Raw genomic sequence first — 26,876 nt, 5'->3', positions numbered from 1 at the left:
CTTTGTATTTATAGCTGATGTTATTGTTATTATATTTTCAGTTTATTTTTTATTGTAGGTCTTATTCCTATTCTTATGCCTTGTACAAAGAGAGCACAGTTTACTAAAGTCAAATTCCTTGTGTGTTCAAGCATACTTGGTGAATAAAGCTGATTCTGATTCTGATTCTGAATTAATCTTTAAATGCAAACAAATGTTATCTGAAGACTCTTCCCAAACAGAGCAGGTCTACATCCATGTTTTATACAGTCTGAGGTATTAGTAAAAGAATCTCTCCTTATCTTTGGATTCATTGTCACGGTCCCTGGAGGATAATTAACTGTGGACCTGCACGCTTGGATCATGCTGCAGAGTGTTTGTAGTGTTTCCAAACGAGCACACTCACAGGCAGAGTCAGAATCTGGCAGACTCAGAGACGGTTTCACTTTCAAACGGGGAATAACGCAGAAGACGTTTTTTTTTTTGTTCTCGCTCATGAAAGAGGAGATTTGTTCAGAGAATGAAAAGCTGAAGAGAGAAGTCCTCCGTCATGATGATGGTGAGATCTCTACTGTCCTGTTTGACTTGTGAACAGGAAACGGTGCAGACAGACACGATGACTCCCATCATGCCGTTCTGCAGCAGTTTTGATTGAATTACGCCGGGAGGCTGAGAGAAGAGAGCCCAGGTTATGTCTGGTTCACAGAGGAGCATTCTGGGAAGAGAGGCATTACAGATCCTGTGGATGAAAGTCAGTCCGATTCAGTGATGTAGAGGAGAAATCAGACTCTTTAGTGGAGTACAACCTCAATATGTCTTTACTCTCTGGTGTGCAGAGAACAAACCGACTATTTTACAATGAATATATCCTGTTCCACTCAAAATATAATAAGATACAGGCTCCCAGCTTGGAAACAATTCACCTAAGGAGCAACTCCTTGTATGCAGAGTAACAGCAGGTGGAAAAGTGATGCTAAACTGTGAGCTAACTGTGATGTATTCAGACAGATGTCTTCTCTCCTCTTGATTACAGTTGTTTAAAAAAGTACTGTTTAATGAAGAAAATATATAAAATTTGCAGGAGGAGGAGCTTCATAACTGTGTCTGATCTTCTGTTGTGTTTTTTATTATATTGGTGCAGAATTATTTTTATTTTTTATATGCAATAACTATGATAGTCCTGGAGGCAAACTGCACAAGCATTTAATGATCTGCAAAACAAGTTATATCAGGTCAAAACAAAATTAAGGGAAAGCAAAATAATTCTGAAAAAATTAATTAATGTAAAAACAATTTTAAAAAATTTAAAATATTGAATGCAACACAAAAAATAATTTCACAAAATTTAAGATATTTAATGCGACACAAAGAATATTTTCACAAAATTAAAAATATTAAATGAAACACAGAAAAATCATTTTACACAATTTAAAATATTAAGTGAAACACAAAACAAAATGTCACACAATTTAAAATATTAAATAGATCTTTAAAAGGTATTTGACAACATGCTAAAAAAATGTTTTAAAAAATCAGGAAAATTAAAATTCAAAAATTTAAAAATATTTGTTTAAAGTATTTATTTTAACAAAACCCAAGAAAATTTTACAAAAATCGCAAAAAAAAAACCACTTTTCAAAACTTGAAATGATCTCATACAGATTTAGAAACATTTTTCAAAACTGAAAAAAATTGCAAAATGCAAAAATATTTTATGAAAAAATAAATAAATACCAAAAAAAATTCACTAGATGCTTAAAAAAATTAAATAAAAAGCAAAAACATTCCACAAACAAAATAAATCACGAAATGCATGTTTTTTTGAAACACAAAAATTTACAAAAATAGATTTTTTATTATTATTATTTTGAGAAATTTTTCTACATTCCATTTCATATCAACATTTTTAACTAAATGTTTTTTGCAGTCTTTTAATGTGTGTCCAGTGAACCTTTAGTGCCCCCATAAACAACCCTCCCTGAACATGCAGAAGAGAACTCAGAGTGAATTAAGAGATGTAAGGTTAGAGAGCAGAGTGTCTGCCGCCATCTGGTGGTGCATTCACTGACATACATCAATAAACAGAGAACCACAAGTCTCTGCATATGTCAGCCGTTATCCCTCCACTGCAGAGTTTATGAAAAGTGAGATTACTCTATTCTAATAGCATACTTTGATACCATTTATTATGTTTTCACCTACAACAGGAGCAGGGAATAAACTAGAATGCTACAAAATGCAAAAGTGCAAAAACCTGCAGCTCCTGGAGCCACTAGGTCCATGGTTTTAGATCTGCACACAACGCCGGGACAATCCACCGTACACCTGTTGAGGTATTTCAGTCCGGATCAGAGAATTAGTCGTGACACAAGTTGATTAACTCAGATATTTTTAACCACGCTGATGCAACTGCACGGCTAAAATTAAACCCTGATTCTGTTCTGCTCTCCAGATCATGACCCCTTTACATTTCACAGACCTCTTCACCTCTCATCCACCACTCTCAGGTTTATCTTTACCCCCTTATCTTCACCCCTGGAAAAGCTCCAGGAATAGACACATCTCCAGGATGCCGTTGTTGTTGCTGTCGTCAGCCTGTGTCACGTTGAGTAAGGAACACTGCGGCCTCTGTGGGACTCTAGGATGTCACTATTTGCCACAAAGCGGGTCCTGTGGTTGTTGTGAATGGTGCTTTAACTCCTCACGTATGGCCTCTGCTCTGCGTTTCAAACAGCGGAGTGCAGAAGCAGCTGGTGCACAGATTAGTTTTAGTGTTAATGCTTGTGACAGGCTTTAGCCCTGCAGCGGGACCTGCAGGACACCGACCTACGCCGACATTTATCCATATGCCACCAGCGCCTAGTTCACACCCCTCCTCCTGGTTTCCTTTGTTTTGAATGAGAAGGGTTTTGACCTTTACGGAACAAATTAGCTGAAGTTAATTTGTAGTGACTTTTACTTGCTTCACAGCAGCGGCGTGTTGGCTCTTTATTTTAGGATGCTGATGACATCAGGCCGAGGGACTGCCAGTGAGAACTTTTAAATATCCTTCCAGTAATGGTCATTTATTACTACCAGTCAAAAGTTTGGAATCACCTTCTCATTCAAGGGTTTGCATTTATTTTAATTATTGTAAACACTGTAGATTAATACTGAAGACATCAAACTATGAAAGAACATATATGGAATTATTTAATTTTTTAAAAAGTGTTAAAAAAAGCAGAATCTGTTTAATATTTTAGATTCTGTAAAGTAGCCCCCTTTTTCCTTCATGACAGCTTTGCACACTCTTGGTATTCTCTCAGTCTGCTTCATGAAGTGGTCTCCTGGAATGGTATTCTCTCAGTCTGCTTCATGAAGTGGTCTCCTGGAATGGTTTCTAATGAACATGAGCCTTGTCAAGAGTTCATTAGTAGAATGACTTGCCTTCTTAATGTGTTTGAGACCATCAGTTGTGTTGTTCAGAGGTAGGGTTAGTACACAATGGATAGCTCTATTTGACTACTGTTGTAATCCAGATTATGGTGAAACCAGATTATTTCATAGTTTTGATGTCTTCAGTATTAATCTACAATGTTAAAAATAATTAGAATAAATAAAAAACATTGAATGAGAAGGTGAGTCCAAACTTTTCACTGGTAGTGTTATTTATTTATTTTATCATCTTTATGAATATATCATCCAAACTGTGCAATGATGTCTTTGCAACTACCTTTTTTACATGCTGTGTTTTCATATCAATGTTCTACTCACTCACTAAAGTGCATTCTATGTATAATTGCACTGTAAGTGATAGATGTATAAATTACAGAAGATGATTAGGACCATTAAAAACAGTTAGAAGAAAAAAACATTTCTTTTTGGGGGTAATTTTTACTATTTAATTATGTGAATTTTGTTCTATTTTATCAGAATTCTGGTGGGGGGGGGGGAGTCGGAATTCTAGAATTGTTTGGGGGAAAAAAGTTACAATTCTAGAATTCTGAGATCAAAGTCAGAATAGAATTCTCCCTCCTACCTCACTGACCTTCTGCAGCCATACAATCCCGCCCGCAACCCCCTGTTCCACCAACGCCAACCTCCTCACCCCTCTCACCAAACCCAAGCACCGACCCTGGGGGGACAGGGCCTTCTCTGTCTCTGGAACTCTCTCCCCCAACACCTCAGACTCTCTCCCTCACTCACCTCACATTAAAATCTGGACTCAAAACCCACCTATTTAGAAAGGCTTTCAATGTATAATTGATTTTAAACAATGTCTCTGTGTTTTTTAATCTACTCTAATTGCATATCTATTGTATAATTTATAATTTTGTGTAAAGTGTCTTAGAGAAACTTTTAAAGGGCTTTTATAGACAAAATATCTTATTATTATTACTATTATTATTATTATTATTATTATTATTATCATCATTATCTGTTTTCTTGTTCAATAACTCAGTGTTTTAGCACACAATCTAATTTACAATATTTATGGATTGATTGTTTTGGGAAAAAATGAGTGGAATGGTGATTTTTGCAGTGCTAAATAAATAAATATTTATTCAAATGCATTGAACAAATCAATGACTGGACGAGCCAGAACTTTCTTCAGTTAAACAAAGAAGAAACTGGAATGATTGTTTTTGGAGGAAGAAAGGTTAAAGGTTACTGCTCAGCTCCAATCTGCACAGATGAAATGTTCAAACCAAGTCAGAAACCTTGGTGTAGTCTTAGACTCAGACCTTCATTTCAGCAGCCACATTAAGACAATTACAAAGTCTGCCTACTATCACCTTAAGAATATATCAAGGATTAAAGGACTCATGTCTCAGCAGGATGCAGAAAAACTCCTCCATGCATTTATCTTTAGCAGACTAGACTACTGTAACGGGGTCTTTACAGGACTCCCTAAAGAGTCCATCAGACGACTGCAGCTCATACAGAATGCTGCTGCTCGAGTCCTAACAAGGACCAACAAAGTAGACCACATCACTCCAGTTCTTAGATCTCTACACTGGCTTCCTGTCTGTCAGAGAATAGACTTTAAAATCCTTCTGATGGTTTATAAAGCACTGAATGGTTTAGGCTGATCTGCTACTACTTTATGAACCATCTGGACCTCTGAGGTCATCATCAGGTACTGGTCTGCTTTCAGTCCCTAGAGTCAGAACGAAACATGGTGAAGCAGCGTTTAGTCATTATGCTCCACATATCTGGAACACACTCCCTGAAAGCTGCAGGTCTGCTCCAACTCTCACCTCTTTTAAATCAAAGATTAAGACTTTTTTATTCACCACTGCCTTCCTATCTTAGATTATTTTAACCCACTTTAAATTAAAATTTTAATGTAATTTTTAATATATTTCTAATTTTCCTTTTCTTTTCTGTTTTATCATATTTGTCATTTTAATTATGTTCTTTTATGCCTGTCTGAATGTCTCCAATGCTTTTAATGTTTTAATGTAAAGCACATTGAGTTGCCCTCGTGTATGAAATGCACTATACAAATAAAGCTGCCTTGCCTTGCCTTGCCTTAAATAACCAGCATGTGAAGGAAATACTGTTTTCCTCCTTTTTGTATGCTTTTAATAAACACTAATTAGGCTCCCCCACACACACACACACACACACACACACATGAACAGATCCATACCACCCCTGCATTGTCTGTCACACTCCATCATCTCATCCCAAACTCTCTCTCTTGACTGCTGCTGGCATTATAAAGCATAATATACTGTATTATATAATTATCTTTGCCATATTATATTATGTTATATTACATTATTATTGTAACTACAACTCATGGTCATATTACATACCCATATTATTTTTATTTATTGCTTAATTTGTCATTACCAACCATAATCACACCATGTCAACCTGTCACCACTGAAAATGTTTTAATACTGCCTGTAATTACTGCTATTTCATTTAAATTCCATTGTAACATTGTATATATCTAAATTGTATTCTAGCTTTATTTATCTATTTTTATTTTTACTTATTTTATTTTATTTTACTTATTGAAACTTCTTCTTGATTGTACTTATGTCTGGGTTGCTGTAACAACTGAATTTCCCCCCCAGGGGATCAATAAAGTAATAACCTATCTTATCTTATCTTATCTTATAAACACTAATCAGACTATTTAAGTAATCTCAGGTGTTTTTTTCTTTGTAGTAATATCACATTGTCTTATTTATGTGGTACAAGCCTTTAATATTTCATTATTTTACTCACAGGGGCGTCACATGTTCAAAATATACAGTATTTAATTATTTATATGGAGAGACATCTTATTTACATTCTGTAGACCACCATCTGGCTCCTCCCCTTAGGCTACGTCACACTCCATCCCGTTAACCCCTCCTCCTTTTCCCTCCGCAGAGCTGCATTCCTGCTGCCCATCGGACGGAACCATTGTGTGTTAGAAACAGTGTTTCAGCCCCAAAAACAAACAAAATACAACAAAAATGTTTAGTTTTAACTCAGATTTAGTGTTTTGGGGGATTTTTGAGTGTAATATATTGTGAGTTTCACCCTTTAATGTACATTTGAGGTGTTTTTGTGTAGTTAGTCCAGCCCGCCGCCCCCCCCTCTCCTCTTCTTAAAGTGGTCTGCTCCATCTGCTGCCATGTTGGATGTACGCATCGCTGCTGCAGCCGCTGGAGCTCCTGCTGAAAGTTGAGCGTTTATCTGCGCACAGACTCCTCCTGAGACTTTAGTCTGCCTTCCAACACCTAAAGGGGACCCGAAGGATCTTTAGAACTATCAGGACCAGGTCTGGAAACACCCTCACCCTACCCCCCTGACCTCCTCCTCCGCCCTCCAGCTCTGGGACTCGGACTGGAGATGATCCGGTTGCAGGCCACAGCAACCGGAGCCCGCATGGATTTTGTGTAATTCCAAGTGTTTGCTGAGTCCTTCTTCAAGGATAACAACCTGCATCGTGTTGGGAGTGAACTAAGACCTAAACCCAGAGCCATGAACAGCCACGCACCGCCACGCAGGTCTGCCAACGTGGGCTCCATCCTCCTGACCCCGCAGGAGAACGAGGTCCTGTTCGGGTACCTGGGCAGGAAATGCGCTGTAAGTTTGTTTACCACCTGCAGGTGCAAAAAGAAGGTGCTGGTGCATTCAAGACCAGGGGTCCTGAAAGACCACCAGCCTGGGCTTTTGTGTCCTGTTAACCCCTTTCAGATGGAAACCGCATCGGCGTTGCACCCAGGGGCCCGGTGCGCATAAATACACCCCATAATAATCCTTAAAACTTTAAAAATGCAACAATTTAATCCAAAATATGAAGAAGTATATCATGATTTATGATGCAGTGCAGTATCCACTGACTTTAAAACACGTGTGTTGTGTTCACGAGCCTTTTGGAACGTTCCTGATGACGTTCGGAATCTGCAGCGTCACGCACGATACGATATGAGCCACGATACATACCGATATCGAGATATAGTGACTGGTAATCAAGCAGCAACCTCCAACATCAATGTTTGGCTCCAACTGTAAGATAATAGTAGGATTCTGCTGCATCATGACATGTATTGAAGTACAGATGCTAACCTAATATCTACAGTGAAAACATCTTAGCTCATAATTTAAATTTAAAATTGAATTGCTAATAACTTTTGAATAATTGTTACTTTATAGGCTCTTGTTTGCTTTATATATTTCATTTGCACTGTCTACTCTGTCACTGTGACACTTGAATTTCCCCGTTGTGGGACGAGTAAAGGACTCTCTTATCTTATCTATCTTATCTAATAGTATAGATATTTTTTTTTTTTATTTATTTATTTATTTTATTTTTTTGCAGGATTATTCCAGTACAACCAATACAGTGTAATAGTTAACAGTCTTTTTTCTGTTTGTAAACACACACACACACACAAACAACCGTCCTCCCACCACCCCACTCCCTCAAACCCCAGCTCAACCAGACTCCACCGCGAAAAGGCCTCTAATGGGGGGGGGGGAGCAGCCACCAGGGACGGGGGCACGTAGGTAAGAAGTAAGGAGAAGGTACTGAATTAGCGCTGCCGTCTATGGGGTCAACTCCTTGGGAGGGAGGCGGTCTACATAATCAAGTAAAGGCCTCCAGTGGGTATAAAATGTATCCGATGAGCCCCTGATGGTGAAATTTATCTTTTCCAATTTTAGCAGACTTAAAACATCGTTTAGCCAAACTCTGAATAAAGGTGGTTGAGAAGACTTCCAAATAATATACATATTTTTTAGAATAAAATCACCACAAGTTATTTATGTTTCAGGGTTCCTTAAAGTGTTTGGTTACCTGGGATACAAATATATATGAGGGGTAGACTGATATCTGTTTTTCAGGGCCGATACTGACACCGGTTTTATCACAATCAATCAATTAGACTTTATTTGTAAAGTACTTTTCATACAATGATATTGTAACACAAAGTGCTGTACATAAAAATAATATAGAATAAATTAAAAATACAAAAAAAAAGGAGTCCCTGAATCCCAGTCCTAACCGCAGCCCAGACCCCCAAACTCACCCCCCAATCCATATGTAAGGTTAAGAACATGATTTATGAATTAATACTATTTTAAAAAAAATAAAAAAATGAATAGATAAGTTGCTGATGGAAAAAAACAAACCTCAAGACAGGAAGTTGAACTCACCAAAATAAAATACACTTCTAAGATAATAAAACACTATAAATTAAACCAGTAAGATAAACTAAGATTCTACACTACAGTAAATGTAAAGTAAAGTAAATGCAGCAAAGTAAAAAATAAAATAAAATACTAGAATGCAGAGTTAATCTGCAAAAGTCATAAAATCAAAACATATCTGTTCAAAACCGCTGACTCCGTCTGACTCATCATTTTGTTATTGTTTCTATTTTTTCGTACCCCTTGTTAGTTTATATTGTTTTCATTTTTGACTCTGATTTTATTTCCTTTAATGTAAATTTGTGTATGTATATACTTATATCTGCGCGGTGTCCTTGAGTGCAGAGAAAGGCGCCTTTAAATAAAATGTATTATTATTATTAGAATAAGATCTATTTAATTATTAAATAAATAAGAAATGTATCCACAATAAATTAAAAAATAAATACAAATTTAAAAAAATAACTGAATAAATAATATATATGTATAATAAAAAATATTCCTGTTATAATTTAAAATAAAGCTGTGCTACTTCATTTCTAATTATAACATATGAACACCAATGACGTTAAATAAATCCTGTTTGTATTAACCGTCAATACGAACACTCAGATTTCCCACTTCACTTAAAGTAGCAGGAGTTATTGGTGGGACTTAAATGGAAGGACACACCTGAACACCTGTAGTAACACACTTTATGATTTATTAAATTTATCGGTGTATGGTGAAATAAAATGTTAAAACAGATAATCGGTTAATTGCTGAATATCGGCATCCAATAACCCTGATAATCTGTCATTTTTCAGATTTTTTTAAAGAGGGTTATTGATCATTTTAAATACATTTCATTGAACCATAATGAAGCTGTATTCTTAAATATTAGCAGGGTGTTGGTCTGTTGGATTGATAAAGCTAGTGATGTGTGTGAACTTGGAGTTTGGGAAGTTACAACGCCACTTTCAATCAATCAATCTTTATTTGTATAGCGCCAAATCACAACAAACGTTACCTCAAGACGCTTTTACAAACAGAGACCACTCTATGTCAAATTATGAACAGAGACCCAACACCAAGACAGGATAAGACTCAGTCTGACCCCACCTTAATCCACCATGAGCATTGCACCTCACAGTATTTTTTAGACACACATCTGCTGAGACTGTGTTGGAGAGAGGGATAGAGGGAGATGAAGAGAGAGAGACTTTTTGGATTGAAAACATTGAGCTAAAATAATTACTTGATATTATTGAACTTCTTTAAAGGTGACATATCACGCTTTTTTCGTCAACATATATTGGTCTAAGAGGTCCCCAAAACATGTCTTTAAAGTTTATGCTCAAAAAAAACACTTTGAAATCAGATTTTGGTCTGCCTGAAAACCCTCTTCTTCAGTCCTCCTCAGAACACTCTGTTTTCTCTCTGACCACGCCCCCTCAGGAAGTGGGTGTGGCCTCGGCTGTCCAGCACGTTGATCTAATGTTTACATGTTGGCTGAATATACACGGCTGCTCACAGACCCGCGTTACTTCAACCCTCTGAATCTGATCCAGAATCTGATCCTGACGGAGAGGCGCCTGCAGCAGGACCTTTCTGAACCATTGGTCACAGATTTAGTGTTTCTTGTTGTTTTATTTGTCAGTATGTCGACGTGTGTCTTGGTACACAGCTACCAACATGTAGCTAGGTGGCTATACTAACTAGCGCTAGCACTTATCCATGACAACTAAAAATCATCCACTAGATCTTCAAATCTGCAGACGTGGGGAGTCAAAGCGACCTTTGTGTTTATTAAGACAGCCTACAACTAGCATGCCTCCCTCCTAAGCTCCTTGTTAGCACACATGTGTGCAGGGAATGAAAAACGGAGGAGGGGTTGAGTTGTATTTTATACAGTCTATGGGCTGAACAAGCTCCGAGCTCTGACTTCCTGTTACAGACCGGATGGCGTTGTGACGTATGAAAAACACTGCAAACTGAAACGGCTGGTTTCAGCACACATTTACAGAAAGGTGTAGAAATCAGAACAGGGGCAGAATGGATTCTTTTCATTCTCAGGGGGTTTGTAGACAGGGACACAGATTTCAGGTAGAGAACCTTTTAAAAAGTCCATTTGGCATGATATGTCACCTTTAAGACAGCTCAGGCAGTTTGAAACCTCACCATGTACTCCCATAACCCGTGATGGATTTGATGGTAGACTAAAAATGTCTTAATTAGAGACGAGAACTAATAAGCCAATTAATTGATACTTAATAATAAACACTAACAGCCCAAAACTAGGTTAACCATCCTGAAGCCTTTTAGGTTTTTGTCTTGGCGCTGCAGGAGTCCTCAGCAGGGTTTTATAAAATGTGATTTGCCTTGATAACTGGATCCCAACTGGGAGAACTACTAGTTTAGTTTCCCTTCATCCCATGCCTTTAACTGGGCAGAGAAAGCTGGGCTGTTATCCTTAGTCGTATATTTCCCTGACATGTGGAGGACAGGAAGCCTCCCATCCCTCTCACATTTATCAGATCCAACCAGCTGTTATCTCTGTCACCTCCACTTCAAACCGTTTTGAATCAATCCTCACGTGGAACCTATCAACACCTGGATGTTGATTTGCTCAACATGGTTAATCTGCATCACATCTGACGCAGGATTTACCAGATAAGGTCAGAAACTCCTGAAGTGTGAGGGTGATCTTTCTGTTGCTGATGTGACGCGATGGTTCCAGGACAGCTCAGCAGGTTTTTTAATGCCAGCTGCTGCTTCCAGAGCGTAGACTGCAGGAAGTTTCTACATACAGGGTGAAACACAGGAGCGCAGAGGTCAGGGCAGTCAGTTTACACTCACAGAGGCTTGTTAGGTAGATTTGTACTGGACTAGGGGGGCCTGGTTTTGAACATGGACTCTTTAAGGTTGGAAAAATATCTCCAAAAAAGAATGTCTGCAGATATTAAGAGCATTTAAACCCAAACATTTTCTTGTAGGTTCTTTTTTTGATGTGCTAAACTACAACAAGACTCTTTAATAACTCAGCAGAGACACAGGGGGTCTGGTTTTGTGTCTAAAGGTCCATCTAAACCCACACCAAAACCTAAAACCTAGACCAAGCCTAAGTAACCAGTTCAAGCTTTCATCAAACTTTTTCCTGACGGGACAACTTGTCTCTTAATGAAGCACCAAATCCCAACAAATGTTCTCCTCAGACTCTTTCCAAACAGAGCCGGTCTAGACCGTACTCTATGTTCTATTATTACACAAAGACCCAACATCAAGACAGGATCAGATCCAGTCCCATCTTCCAGACAGGACTCAGTCTGATCTCATCTTAATCCACCATGAGCAGAGACCTCTGCAGCATTTAGCAAGTTACAGTGGCAAGGACAAACTTCCTTTAACAGGCAGAAACCTCCAGCAGGACCAGACTCATGTTAGACACACATCTGCTGAGACCGTGTTGGAGAGAGGGATAGAGGGAGATGAAGAGAGAGAGAGAGAGAGAGAGATGATAGTGGGGAGATGGATAGTAGTAGTTGTAGCAGCTGGAGTCTGGCACGTCCACAGCAGCAGAGATCCAGAGGAACCTACGAGACAAGGGAGCTCAGGGACTCCAGAAAGGTCTATGGTTAGTAGCTTTAATGGGACAGGAAGACTGTTTTAAAACTAATTTCGAGTGGACAATTTTAGCTTGATCCAGTCCCATCTTACAGACGAGACTCAGTCTGATCTCATGGGGGGTGGTTCAGGGTTTTTGGGGTATTTCTCAAAGCAGGATTAGAAAGTTAGATGGATATCTACGACCATAGATATCTCAATCCAGTGACGCTGATTTGAATCTGAACATAAGTCATCGATGTGACAAGTAAAGTCAGATTTCTGTTATTAAAGGAGATGGTTTCTTAATTATAGAAAGCACATGCTCAGGAATATTCCACCTAGGTTTCCTGTAGTTTTGTGGCTAATTTGCTAATCCAGCTTTGAGGAGATTGTAGTGGATTAATCTGGAGGCAGATTACATGAAGAGTTTTTGGGGAAGTGCTGAGTTGGATAGTTTGGATGTTTGACTGATTGATGTTTACGGCTTCATCTAGACCCCAACAAGATCCGTACACCTCCACCAAAACCACCAGCCAGTCTCCGTTATGTGCTGCCCAGATTTTACGAAGGTGCTTGTTCACACATGTCCCTCATAGTTTGAAGTTTCTACATTGGACGTTGGAGGCAGGGCATGACGTCGTAGTACACCACGAAAGCCACATCTCTACGTTTGAATCAAAGCTACGTGGAAACAACAGATGTAAGCTGCATTTGGACCAAGAGTTCCGGGGTCTTTTAGCCCCCAGAACTACTTTCCCCTGAACTAAAAGGTTCCTGGTCCCCCATTGTTGTCTGCGTTTCGACCGCGGGCTGAAGTCCCGGGTAGATTATGAAAATCAGGCCAGTGACGTATGGAGGAAAAAAAGTAAATGCACTACACCACCAGACCAGTAGAGGGCAGTAAAACAAAGAGGAATGCCATTCATCACAGATGACACCATAGAAGCAGACGGACAGGCAGGTATCATTATGAGCAACACAGCAGTTAGCCTGTTAGCATGAAGAGACTCAGCTGGCGCTGTTTTAGATGGTGCTATATTTCATCACAGATGGATTCACTGAATCAACACGTGAGAGGAGATAAGCTCGAGTAGCAAAGACGTTTCAACACGGCTTTAGAATCCTTTTGAAAAAATTTTGACAACAAAAATGTTGACAAAAATTTCAAAAAAAAAAATTTGACAACAAAAAAATGACAAAAAAAATTTTGACAAAAAAAAAAAAATGACAAAAAAAATTTTGACAAAAAAAAAATTTGACGAAAAAAAAAATGTTCACAAAAAAAAAAAAAAAAAATGTTGACCCGGAGTCTGTCGAAAAAATACATTCTCCTCAAATTTGAAATTGTGCTCCAAAAGCAGAAAAAAAGTGAAAAAAGTGAAAATTTTGCGCCTGTGGTTAAAAACATGTAAAAAGCAATGAATGAATGAATCAACACGTGAGAGGAGATAAGCGCGAGTAGCAAAGACGTTTCAACACGGCTTTAAAATTCTTTTGAACTCAAAAAGCCGTGGCAGAGATCGGCCGGTGTTTTGGTTTAAACAGCGACCCTGTTAACTGGAGACTCTCAGCCGGATGCATCCCTCATAAACATCTTTAGACCATCATTAAATATCTGATGAGGATATTTTGAAATCTTAATAAAAACTAAACTAGTTTGCATTCCCAGGAACTCCCTCTGTGTTTCAACAGCTGTGTAAACTCCACAAACACTGACACGTTCAGCTGAAGGTCTCCAGTTTACAGGGTCACTTTTAAAACCGGAACACCGGGAGGAGAGACGCATTCACGGTGGGCTGAGAGAAGACTACTGTTACAAGCTGCTAAATCAAGAGAATCACAGCTTCTTCTTTTGAAAAGTACACACACATACAAAAAAGATAGAACAAATAAAAACTAATGAAAGAAAGAGAAATCAAGAGAATCACAGATGGAAAAAACAATGACTGTGAAAGGTTTTTGGAAAAATTTGACCAAAAAAAAATTGACAAAAAATTTTTATAAAAAAAAAAATTTGACAAGAAAATTCGAAAAAAAAAATGACCAAAAAAATGAAAAAAAAGAAGACAGAATTTTTTTTTTTTTGAAAAATTTAAATTTTGAAGAAAAAAAATGAAAAAAATAATTGGCAAAAACAAAATGAAAAAATAAAATTGGCAAAAAAGTTGACCCGGAGAATCACAGCTTCTTCTTTTAGAAGATGGAACAAATAAAAACTAATGAAAGAAAGAGAAATCAAGAGAATCACAGATGTGTGTGATGTTATTGTTGACGGAGGGAGGAATAAAAACACTGCGGTTAATCTACCAATCAGACACGTTCAGCATTGCAGGCCCCGCCCCCCCGAAAGTCCCGGGACCTTTTGAAAAGTACTACCCCCTTAGCAGGGGCTTTTCAGGGGGGAGATTATCTACCCCTGAACTGAATTTAGACCCTGGGTCCACCGGTCCAAACACACGTAGTTCAGTGGCAAACTTCCTCTGGTGGAAAAACGCCTGTAGAGATATCTTTGTTCTGGTCTTCTGAGTCTCCTTCTTTAACCTTGGAGGCTTTTATTCACCCTGTTTCGTGTCACACTTCAATGTTCGCGTTGGTTGCATGATATAAACTACAACCTCACCACCCTGACCTCTGGTGGAAGTTGTACAAAGTCTGGAGAAAGCCAGAAATGTTCAGCTTTTTTGCGTTCACACATGCCTGGAAAATTGGGGTTCATTTTGGGGACTTTAGTACATGTGTGAATACATCTTACCTTCCTGTTTGTTTTGCTGAGCTTCTGCAGACAAACTTTGGGCTGGAACTTGTCGGACAAGTCGGTGGCAGAGTTCGTGTTTAAGAGGGAGGTCAAGGCCAGCATCTATCTGATTTGCAGGGACGTTTGCAGGCTGCTCAGTTTGTTTAGCAAAGCAGCTAAAAAGCAGAATAGCTAACAAACATCCCCCGTGCATGTTTGTTCGGTGGCTGGTTTAACATGTTTGTGTGCAGAAAAGATAGACCTTCACAGTTTGGGGTCTTGAATATCTTCAGAAACAGCCTTCATGAAAGTGTCATGGCTGCCGTGTTCTTACCACCATAACCAAATTTTGCATGTTGCCTCATTTCTCCTGAAACACACAAAAACTTGACATTAGTGATGCAGATGAAACAAAGACTTCCTCTGAGTTGATAGATTTGGAGGATGGATGCACAGACTGATGACTGGTTCAGAAATGATCACCAGTGATGTCGTTTATTGGCTAACACGTCAGCACTCCTCTGGGTCGAGGCGATCAGACCTGCCAGCCGATGTGACCTCCAGAGAGTCCTCTGTGTTCGTTGCTGCATACTTTCCCCCTCAGTGAGAATTAACAGAACTCAAATGAGGCTTTTAACAACCGACCCCCCGACCTCTCCCGTGTGATGCAGCGCGATGATTCCACAGTGAGAAGTGTTTCCTGCCGCTCCTCTTGACCTGCCGCCGTAAATCACGGAGGAGGAAAGCGGCCCTGTGGCGTTTCCTCTCCCCTCCTCCCCCGGCGGCGGCGGCGGCTGGCGGCTGGAGTTACTTTTGCCCTGGCAGAAGATTTAACGCTGAGCGACTTCTGCAGAAAGCTCGAAACCACAAACCAGAACAGTCAGAGGACAGGACAGGACAGTGCTGAGGACAGCAGCTGGAGTCTGTTTCCCGTCAGGCAGAAACGAAGGTTGAAGTCAGTGGAGGGCAGCCAAAACGCTGGATTTGAAATGAAACACTCTCTGGACGGTTCAGGATGTCACTTGAGCACACAGACATGACAGAAAAGGATGTTTTCAGAGCCCGAATGGAGGACTGCCAAATTGGCAACATGACCTAAATTCACCTGAGCGTGTGTTGGACTTTAATAATAATAATAATAATTTCTTAACAAGGTTACAAAGTGCTGCACAATAAAAGCAGAGAATTACAAAGCACAAAAAAACGGTGCAAACAGGGGAGAAAAAAAAGACCGAAGCAAAACAAGACATTTGAATGCAGAGCAAGTTCAAGAATTAGGGGTGGAGGAATGCCTTCTTGTATAAAATGTTTTCAGTGAGGATTTAAAAGCAGTTAAGGTTTTGGACTGTCTAATTGTCAGTGGCAGAGAGTTCCACAAACTTGGAGCTCTGATTTGAAAAGGCCCGGTCGGTCACCTTTTGTTTTAAGGCAGGATCTTGGCACAACCAGCAGAGATGCATCCACAGACCTGAAGGGCCGCCCAGGCGCATAGGGGGTTAAAAGGTTGCTTAAATAGTTTGGGGCCTGTCCGTTTAAAATTTTAAAAGTAATCAATAAGATCTTAAAATCGATTTAAAAAAAAAAACTGGCAGCCAATGAAAGCTGGCGAGGACAGGAGTGATGTGTTGATATTTTGCTGTGCCTGTTAAAATCTAAGCGGCTGCATTTTGAACTAGTTGAAGTCTGTGGAGGGAGCTCTGACTGATACCAGTTAAAGGTGACATATCACGCTTTTTTCATCAACATATATTGGTCTAAGAGGTCCCCAAAACATGTCTTTAAAGTTTATTGCTCAAAAAAACACTTTGAAATCAGATTTTGGTCTGCCTGTAAACCCCTCTTCTTCAGTCCTCCTCAGAACACTCTGTTTTCTCTCTGACCACGCCCCCTCAGGAAGTGGGTGTGGCCTCGGCTCTCCAGCACGTTGATCTAATGTTTACATGTTGGCTGAATATACACGGCTGCTCACAGACCCGCGTTACTTCAACCCTCTGAATCTGATCCAGAATCTGATCCTGACGGAGAGGCGCCTGCAGCAGGACCTTTCTGAACCATTGGTCTCAGATTTAGTGTTTCTTGTTGTTTTATTTGTCAGTATGTCGACATGTGTCTTGGTACACAGCTACCAACATGTAGCTATGTGGCTAACTAGCACTAGCACTTATCCATGATAAATAAAAATCATCCACTAGATCTTCAAATCTGCAGACGTGGGGAGTAAAACCGACCTTTCTGAACCATTGGTCACAGATTTAGTGTTTCTTGTTGTTTTATTTGGCAGTATGCAGACGTGTGTCTTTGTACACAGCTACAGCTACGACATGTAGCTACGTGGCTATGCTAACTAGCACTAGCACTTTTCCATGAAAACTAAAAATCATCCACTAGATCTTCAAATCTGCAGACGTGGGGAGTCAAAGCGACCTTTGTGTTTATTAAGACAGCCTGCAACTAGCATGCCTCCCTCCTAAGCTCCTTGTTAGCACACATGTGTGCAGGGAATGAAAAACGGAGGAGGGGTTGAGTTGTATTTTATACAGTCTATGGGCTGAACAAGCTCCGAGCTCTGACTCTGTTACAGACCGGATATTGTTGTTACGTAACAAAAACACTGAAGTCTGAAACGGCTGGTTTCAGCACACATTTACAGAAAGGTGGAGAAATCAGAACAGGGGCAGAATGGATTCTTTTCATTCTCGGGGGGTTTGTAGACAGGGACACAGATTTCCAGAGAATGCACAGAGCAGGACTGGACAAAGATCTGGTGGAAGCTCTACAGGCGGCCTTGGTCTCTGCAGCGTTCAAGCTCTCAAAGTTTTAGCACCCAATGGCGTTACATCAGCGCCACCATCTTTGCCATGTCTTGTTTACCCGGGACTTCCTGGTCCCTGTTCATACCCACAGCTCTGATCCGACCCCTCGTTGAACCTGACTCTGCTGAGTCATCGGCCTACTTTTAAGCCGCACTCACAGATACGACTGTTGTTTAATCCAGGGTGAAATAAGACTTCCACACGATGCGTCTTTTTAAGTTTGGAAGGGACGTGACTTTCACCCCTATGCCTCCTGCAGGATCTCAAACGTTGAACTACCTCTCACCTGTCAGAAGGATTTAGAGTCATAGTGTCGGCCTTGATTGCATCGTGAGGAGTTTTTGCATATGTAATCGGATTATGAAAAGGTCTCCGTGTTTCCTCTTTGACCTCCTTTTGTTTCTAAACCAGCTCAGCAGGTGTTGCTGTGTGCATTTCTTATCTTTGCTCAAATGTTTTGCATCTTGTAGGTTTCCTCTTCCTTGTCGGCGGATTTGGGACGTGCAGCTTAAAAAATCTGGAAGCAATATCCGTGCAGTTAAAGAGAGTATTTGCATGTTTCAGTTCCCCATTTATCAGGTGATTAAACAATGCCTCTGTCCTCTGTGTTCAGACTCTGTGTTCGGCGGTGGTCCAGGTGTACGGAGCCGATCGGAGCTGCAGCTGGGTGAAGAGGTGCTGCGGGGTGGCCTGTCTGGTCAAAGACAACCCACAGAGGTCCTACTTCATCCGAGTGTTCGACATCAAGGTGAGGAGGAGTCGTGTTAGTGCCTTCACGATACGAAGACCCAACATCAAGACCGGATCAGATCCAGTCCCATCTTCCAGACAGGACTCAGTCTGATCTCATCTTAATCCACCATGAGCAGAGCACTTTGCAGCATTTAGCAAGTTACAGTGGCAAGGACAAACTTCCTTTAACAGGCAGAAACCTCCAGCAGGACCAGACTCATGTTAGACACACATCTGCTGAGACCGTGTTGGAGAGAGGGATAGAGGGAGGTGAAGAGAGAGAGAGATGATAGTGGGGAGACGGATAGTAGTAGTTGTAGCAGCTGGAGTCTGGACCACGTCCACAGCAGCAGAGATCCAGAGGAACCTACGAGACAAGGGAGCTCAGGGACTCCAGAAAGGTCTATGAAAAGAGAGGAGAGGGAGACCAGAAGAAAGAAAAAGAGGAGAATAAATGGTGAAGGAATGACTGAAGGAAAGGAGGGGATGAGAAAAGGAGACATAAAGGATGAAGAAACATGGAAAGAACAAAGAGAGAAAAAAGAAAGAAAGAAGGAAAGTAAAGAAAGAAAGAGAAAGGAAGGAAGGAGGGAAATGAAAAAGGAATGAAAGAAAGAAAGAAAGTAAGGAAAGAAATGAAAGGAAAAATGAACGAAGGAAGAAATAAAGAAAGAGGGACAGCTCGAAAGAAGGAATGGTAGAGAGACAAAAAAGAAAGAATGAAATGAAGAGGAAAAAAGAAAGCAGGAATGAAAGAAATACTGAAATGAAGGAAGGAAGGAATGAAAGAGAAAGGAAGAACAGAAAAGAAAGAATGAAATGAAGAAGAAAGAAAGAAGGAAGGAAAGAGGGACAGATGGAAAGAAGTAATGATAGAGAGAATGAAATAAAGATGAAAAAAGAAAGAGATAAGGAGAGAAGGAAAGAAAGAAAGAAAGAAAGAAAGAAAGAAAGAAAGGAGAGAAGGAAAGAGAGAAAGAGAGAAGGAAAGAAAGAAAGAAAGAAAGAGAGAAGGAAAGAAAGAAGGAGAGAAGGAAAGAAAGAAAGAGAGAAGGAAAGAAAGAAGGAGAGAAGGAAAGAGAGAAGGAGAGAAGGAAAGAGAAGGAAAGAAAGAAGGAGAGAAGGAAAGAGAGAAAGAGAGAAGGAAAGAAAGAAAGAAAGAAAGAAAGAGAGAAGGAAAGAAAGAAGGAAAGAAAGAAAGAGAGAAGGAGAGAAGGAAAGAAAGAAAGAAAGAAAGAAAGAAAGAAAGAAAGAAAGAAAGAAAGAAAGAAAGAAAAAAAGAAAGAGAGAAAGAGAGAAGGAAAGAAAGAAAGACCCAAAAAAGGAATCTACAGCAGAGATCCAGAGGAACCTACGGGACAAGGGAGCTCAGGGACTCCAGAAAGGTCTAAGAAAAGAGAGAAGAGAGGGAGACCAGAAGAAAGAAAAAGAGGAGAATAAATGGTGAAGGAATGACTGAAGGAAAGGAGGGGATGAGAAAAGGAGACATAAAGGATGAAGAAACATGGAAAGAACAAAGAGAGAAAAAAGAAAGAAAGAAGGAAAGTAAAGAAAGAAAGAGAAAGGAAGGAAGGAAGGAAGGAAGGAAATGAAAAAGGAATGAAAGAAAGAAAGAAAGTAAGGAAAGAAATGAAAGGAAAAATGAACGAAGGAAGAAATAAAGAAAGAGGGACAGCTCGAAAGAAGGAATGGTAGAGAGACAAAAAAGAAAGAATGAAATGAAAGAAATACTGAAATGAAGGAAGGAAGGAATGAAAGAGAAAGGAAGAACAGAAAAGAAAGAATGAAATGAAGAAGAAAGAAAGAAGGAAGGAAAGAGGGACAGATGGAAAGAAGTAATGATAGAGAGAATGAAATAAAGATGAAAAAAGAAAGAGATAAGGAGAAATGAAAGAGAAAAGAAATACAGAAGAAAGAAAGAAAGAAGAAGAAGAAGAATAAAAGAGAGAAGAGAGAATAAAAAGAAAGAAATAAATAAGTAGAAGAAGAAAGAGAGAAGGAAATAGAAAGAGAGAAGAAAGCAGAAGAAGAAGGAAAGAGAGAAGAGAGAAGAGAAAGAGAAAGAAAGCGAAGAAGAAATAAGGAAAGAGAGAAAGAGAGAAGGAAAGAAAGAAAGAAGAGAGAGAGAAGGAAAGAAAGAGGGAGAGAAGAAAGAAAGAGAAGGAAGAAGAAGGAGAGAAGAAATAAGAAGGAAGAAGGAAGAAGAAGACAGAAGAAATAAAGGAAGAAAGAGAGAAGAAGAGAGAAAGAGAGAAGGAAAGAAGAAAAAGAAAGAGAAGGAAGAAAAAGAAAGAAGAAAGAGAGAAGAGAGAAGGAAAGAAAGAAAGAAGAAAGAAGAAGAAGAAAGAAAGAAAGAAAGAAAGAAAGAAAAAAAGAAAGAGAGAAAGAGAGAAGGAAAGAAAGAAAGACCCTAAAAAGGAATCTACAGCAGAGATCCAGAGGAACCTACGAGACAAGGGAGCTCAGGGACTCCAGAAAGGTCTATGGTTAGTAACTTTAATGGGACAGGAAGAGTTAAAGTGAGAGACAGGCAGAGAGAGGAGAGAGAGGGAAAGACAGGATCCCAGTGTGTCAGTCTAAGCCTATAGCAGCATAACTAAGAGCTGGTCCAAGCCTGATCCAGCTCTAACTATAAGCTTTATCAAAAAGGAAAGTTTTAAGTCTACTCTTAAAAGTAGAGAGGGTGTCTGCCTCCCGGACCCTGACTGGTAGATGATTCCAAAGGAGAGGGGCCTGATAACTGAAGGCTCTACCTCCCATACTATTCATGCGACTTCTAATGCATCAAAGTGAATCACCAGCAGCTGATGTGTTAAATCTATGAACCTGCAGAGACAGAAACGTTACAGAGGGATTATTCGGTGGTGCAGTCGAGCTCGCTCATTGTGCAGTGCTCTAAATATAACTCTGTTTATGAGATCTGTTGTTTCCTGCATTAAAAGAAGAGCAGATTCTGTTTCTCCGTTTGAAGATTGATTTTGGCAGAAGCACTTAAATGTGAGCGGTTTCCGTCTGGAAGGAGGGAAATCAATCTCCAGAGTCGGCCTTTTTTAAATGAGAAGGAAGTCCTCCGCGTGTGGCCGAGGAGAAAATCTGCAGAGTCACTGATGTTTTCTCTTTAATCTTCAAGGGGAATCTGTCTCTGATGCCTCTCTCCCTCTCTCTCTCTCTCTCTCTCTCTCTCTCTCTCTGTTTCTGCAGGAAGGGAAAACCATGTTTGAACAGGAGCTGTACCACAACTTCTCCATCAGCAGCGCCAGATCCTACTTCATCTCGTTTGCAGGAGATGTAAGTGCACAGATGTGTGTGTGTTTTTGTGTGAAACTCCTGCAGCAGCTGGTCTCACTGATAAGGTCTCGCTGTGTTTTAATGAGGTGTGATAATCATCGCCTGTTTGAGACACGGGGAGGAATGTGAAGCAGCGTCAGGATTCGGACTGCGCCTTTGAATCCTACATCTGATCCTGTCAGTGGAGGATCCGCTTAGCTGTGATTTTAAACTTTACTGAGGAGCTGCTCATTCTGTAAAGCACATTTAAAACACTGATATAGCTGTGATGGAGTCTACAGGAGAGGATTAGGGCCCCTGGATTTTTTGATTGGAACATTTTTTTTTTTTAAATTCTGATTTTGGGCGCCGTTGGCCTAGCGGTGCAAGCGTGTGCCCCATATACAGAGCCTACAGTAGAGCTGGGCGATTATTCAATGACGATAATTATAATTTAAATCAGAATTTAATCTCAGAATTCTAGAATTTTGTGATCAAAGTCAGAATTCTAGAATCCTGAGATCAAAGTTGGAATTCTAGAATCTTGAGATCAAAGTTGGAATTCTAGAATCTTGAGATCAAAGTTGGAATGTCTAGAATCCTGAGATCAAAATTGGAATTCTAGAATCCTGAGATCAAAGTTGGAATTCTAGAATCCTGAGATCAAAGTTGGAATTCTAGAATCTTGAGATCAAAGTTGGAATTCTAGAATCCTGGGATCAAAGTTGGAATTCTAGAATCTTGAGATCAAAGTTGGAATTCTAGAATCTTGAGATCAAAGTTGGAATTCTAGAATCCTGAGATCAAAGTTGGAATTTTAGAATCCTGAGATCAAAGTTGGAATTCTAAAATCTTGAGATCAAAGTTGGAATTCTAGAATCTTGAGATCAAAGTTGGAATTCTAGAATCTTGAGATCAAAGTTGGAATTCTAGAATCTTGAGATCAAAGTTGGAATTCTAGAATCTTGAGATCAAAGTTGGAATTTTAGAATCTTGAGATCAAAGTTGGAATTCTAGAATCTTGAGATCAAAGTTGGAATTCTAGAATCCTGAGATCAAAGTTGGAATTCTAGAATCCTGAGATCAAAGTTGGAATTCTAGAATCTTGAGATCAAAGTTGGAATTCTAGAATCCTGAGATCAAAGTTGGAATTCTAGAATCTTGAGATCAAAGTTGGAATTCTAGAATCCTGAGATCAAAGTTGGAATTCTAGAATCCTGAGATCAAAGTTGGAATTCTAGAATCCTGAGATCAAAGTTGGAATTCTAGAATCTTGAGATCAAAGTTGGAATTCTAGAATCTTGAGATCAAAGTTGGAATTCTAGAATCTTGAGATCAAAGTTGGAATTCTTGAATCTTGAGATCAAAGGTCGAATTCTAGAATCTTGAGATCAAAGTTGGAATTCTAGAATCCTGAGATCAAAGTTGGAATTCTAGAATCTTGAGATCAAAGTTGGAATGTCTAGAATCCTGAGATCAAAGTTGGAATTCTAGAATCCTGAGATCAAAGTTGAAATTCTAGAATCCTGAGATCAAAGTTGGAATTCTAGAATCTTGAGATCAAAGTTGGAATTCTAGAATCTTGAGATCAAACTTGGAATTCTAGAATCCTGAGATCAAAGTTGGAATTCTAGAATCTTGAGATCAAAGTTGGAATTCTAGAATCTTGAGATCAAAGTTGGAATTCTAGAATCTTGAGATCAAAGTTGGAATTCTAGAATCTTGAGATCAAAGTTGGAATTCTAGAATCCTGGGATCAAAGTTGGAATTCTAGAATCTTGAGATCAAAGTTGGAATTCTAGAATCTTGAGATCAAAGTTGGAATTCTAGAATCCTGAGATCAAAGTTGGAATTTTAGAATCCTGAGATCAAAGTTGGAATTCTAAAATCTTGAGATCAAAGTTGGAATTCTAGAATCTTGAGATCAAAGTTGGAATTCTAGAATCTTGAGATCAAAGTTGGAATTCTAGAATCTTGAGATCAAAGTTGGAATTCTAGAATCTTGAGATCAAAGTTGGAATTTTAGAATCTTGAGATCAAAGTTGGAATTCTAGAATCTTGAGATCAAAGTTGGAATTCTAGAATCCTGAGATCAAAGTTGGAATTCTAGAATCCTGAGATCAAAGTTGGAATTCTAGAATCCTGAGATCAAAGTTGGAATTCTAGAATCTTGAGATCAAAGTTGGAATTCTAGAATCCTGAGATCAAAGTTGGAATTCTAGAATCCTGAGATCAAAGTTGGAATTCTAGAATCCTGAGATCAAAGTTGGAATTCTAGAATCCTGAGATCAAAGTTGGAATTCTAGAATCTTGAGATCAAAGTTGGAATTCTAGAATCTTGAGATCAAAGTTGGAATTCTAGAATCTTGAGATCAAAGTTGGAATTCTAGAATCTTGAGATCACTGGCCACCCCTGCCTATGTGAGAGCCTCAGTTGGGCCACCCCGTTCAAAAAGCTCTGGACACACCCCTGCCTCTACCATTGCATTTATGGCTCTGACTGGAATGGAAGCGTGCGAACATTAAGAGACTAAAGTGTGAAATAATGATGTGCATATTTTTGTTTCTGTGTATAATCAGAAGAAGGCCAACAAGGCCAACAAGGTCCAGCTTCCTTCACATTCAGAAACTCTGCTAAAGCACAAAAAAGTGATTGTGTTCTCCCCTCCTCTTCCTCTCAGGCGTGTCAGATCGGTCTGAACTTTGCGAGTGAAGAAGAAGCCAAAAGATTCCGAGCCGCCATCAACGACCTGCTGAACAGACGGCAGCGCAAAACAGGTACGTTTACTCTTCGAGTGTGTCCTCCTCTTCTTCTTCTTCTTCTGCTTCCTCTAACCTGAGCTCACCTTTCACACGCTAACAGGACCTCGGCTTCAGTCCCAAACGTGCCTGCCTCACTCATGCTCAGCTGTTTCAGGCATTCAGGGTTTATAGAAGTGAATCAGGGGAAGTGTAACTGGAGGGGAAAGAGCTGCTGAAGCTGATCAGGTCATGAGTTGAGGTTCAGTTTGGGACCTTTCTTCTCGTCTCCTCTCTCTACCGTAGTGAAACCTTCAGGCTCCTCTCTGCATGCCGGCTTTTTGAAGTCCACCTCTCAAACTGAAGCTCAGACGCAACACAACCGAACCTTCTCTTCTTCTACTAACTCTGAAGACCTCTTGAACTCTCCGACTCCTCCTCGCTGTCATCTTCCAACCGTCGGCCTTTCTTTCCCCGCCGTTATAATCGCACTAACTGAACTCCGACTGAAGCCGCTCACCCTCTTCTCTTCCTTCATGCAAGCTGCAAACATCCTCCTTACTTGATGCTCTGCGTGTCGTTGTGATATTTTGTTCTGAAACTGTAAATTTGTCTTTTGCAGAGAAGAGAGGTGACCCTAAAAATGGTATGTTCCACTCTTATTTCTGATTTCACAGATGAAGTTTGAGTGGCTTTTTTCTCCTCCATTATCTTGCATTATTTTTGAGTTTCTGCAAAGTCATGTAGTCCTGAAACAATGGAGTAAAGTGCAGCCATCAGTTCTGATATCAATCCACCATGAGCAGAGCACTTTGCAGCATTTAGCAAGTTACAGTGGCAAGGACAAACTTCCTTTAACAGGCAGAAACCTCCAGCAGGACCAGACTCATGTTAGACACACATCTGCTGAGACCGTGTTGGAGAGAGGGATAGAGGGAGATGAAGAGAGAGAGAGATGATAGTGGGGAGAAAAAAAAGAATAGAATAAATGGTGAAAGAATGACAGAAAGAAAGGATTGAAAGGAAAAGTGAACAAAAAGAAAGGAGGAAGGAAAGAGGGACAGCTGGAAAGAAGGAATGATGGAGAGAAAGAAGGAAGGAATGAGAGAAGGAAAGAAAAAATAAGTGAACTTAAATTAAAAAGAAAGAAGGGATAAAATAAATAAAGATAGAAAGAAAGGGACAGCTGGAAAGAAGGAATGATAAAGAGAAGGAAGGAATGAAAGAAAGAAAGAATGAGTGAAATGAAATGAAAAAGAAAGAAGGGATAAAAGAGAGAAGGAAAGAAAGAAGGGATCAAATAAATAGATAGAAAGAAAGAGGGACAGCTGGATAGAAGGAATGATAAAGAGAAAGAAAAAAGGAAGGAATGAAAGAAAGAATGAGTGAAATGAAATGAAAAAGAAAGAAGGGATAAAAGAGAGAAATGAAAGAAGGAAAGAAAGAAAGAGGGACAGCTGGATAGAAGGAATGATAAAGAGAAAGAAAGAAATGAAGAAAAAAAGAAGGGATGAAAGAGATGAAAAGAAAGAAGGAAGGAATGAAAGAAAGAAATGAAAGAAGGAAAGAGGGACAGCTGATAGAAGGAATGATAAAGAGAAAGAAAAAGGGAAGGAATGAAAGAAAGAATGAGTGAAATGAAATGAAAAAGAAAGAAGGGATAAAAGGGAAGGAATGAAAGAAGGAAAGAAAGAAAGAGGGACAGCTGGATAGAAGGAATGATAAAGAGAAAGAAAAAGGGAAGGAATGAAAGAAAGAAGGAATGAGTGAAATGAAATGAAAAAGAAAGAAGGGATAAAAGAGAGAAGGAATGAAAGAAAGAAAGAAAGAAAAAGAAAAGAGAGAAATGAAAGAAGGAAAGAGGGACAGTTGGATAGAAGGAATGATAAAGAGAAAGAATGAAATGAAGAAGAACAAAAGAAGGGATGAAAGAGAGATGAAAAGAAAGAAGGAAGGAATGAAAGAAAGAAAGAAGTGAAAGAAGGAAAGAGGGACAGCTGATAGAAGGAATGATAAAGAGAAAGAAAGAAGGAAGGAATGAAAGAAAGAAAGAATGAGTGAAATCAAATGAAAAAGAAAGAAGGGATAAAAGAGAGAAGGAATGAAAGAAAGAAAGAAAGAAAGATATAAAGAAAGAAAGAAAGAAAAAGAAAAGAGAGAAATGAAAGAAGGAAAGAAAGAGGGACAGTTGGATAGAAGGAATGATAAAGACAAAAGAAAAAAGGAAGGAATGAAAAAAAGAATGAGTGAAATGAAAAAGAAAGAAGGGATACAAGAAAGAATGAAAGAAGGAAAGAAAGAAAGAAAGAGGGACAGCTGGATAGAAGGAATGATAAAGAGAAAGAATGAAATGAAGAAGAAAAAAAGAAGGGATGAAAGAGAGATGA

General features: G+C 39.4%; 1 protein-coding gene across 2 annotated transcripts in view; it reads left to right on the top strand.

Annotated features, from left to right (window-relative positions):
- Nucleotides 1-6,578: 6,578 nt before the first annotated feature.
- The window catches only part of wasla (WASP like actin nucleation promoting factor a), a 43,765-nt gene continuing 23,467 nt past the window's right edge, over nucleotides 6,579-26,876 (top strand). Inside the window, exons 1-5 of one of the 2 annotated variants that reach the window (XM_034686205.1) lie at nucleotides 6,580-7,053; nucleotides 18,365-18,499; nucleotides 21,685-21,771; nucleotides 24,432-24,528; nucleotides 25,112-25,135. In XM_034686205.1, the coding sequence (XP_034542096.1) occupies nucleotides 6,949-7,053; nucleotides 18,365-18,499; nucleotides 21,685-21,771; nucleotides 24,432-24,528; nucleotides 25,112-25,135 (448 nt within the window). In that variant the 5' untranslated portion in view covers nucleotides 6,580-6,948. Of the gene's footprint in view, nucleotides 7,054-18,364; nucleotides 18,500-21,684; nucleotides 21,772-24,431; nucleotides 24,529-25,111; nucleotides 25,136-26,876 lie in introns of both variants that reach the window. The other variant, XM_034686206.1, reaches the window with a different exon arrangement.

Source organism: Notolabrus celidotus, chromosome 6 (genome assembly GCF_009762535.1).
Source record: "Notolabrus celidotus isolate fNotCel1 chromosome 6, fNotCel1.pri, whole genome shotgun sequence".
NCBI lineage: Eukaryota > Metazoa > Chordata > Actinopteri > Labriformes > Labridae > Notolabrus > Notolabrus celidotus.
Note: the sequence above shows the minus strand (reverse complement) of the source record. Positions and strands in the feature narration are given on the sequence as shown.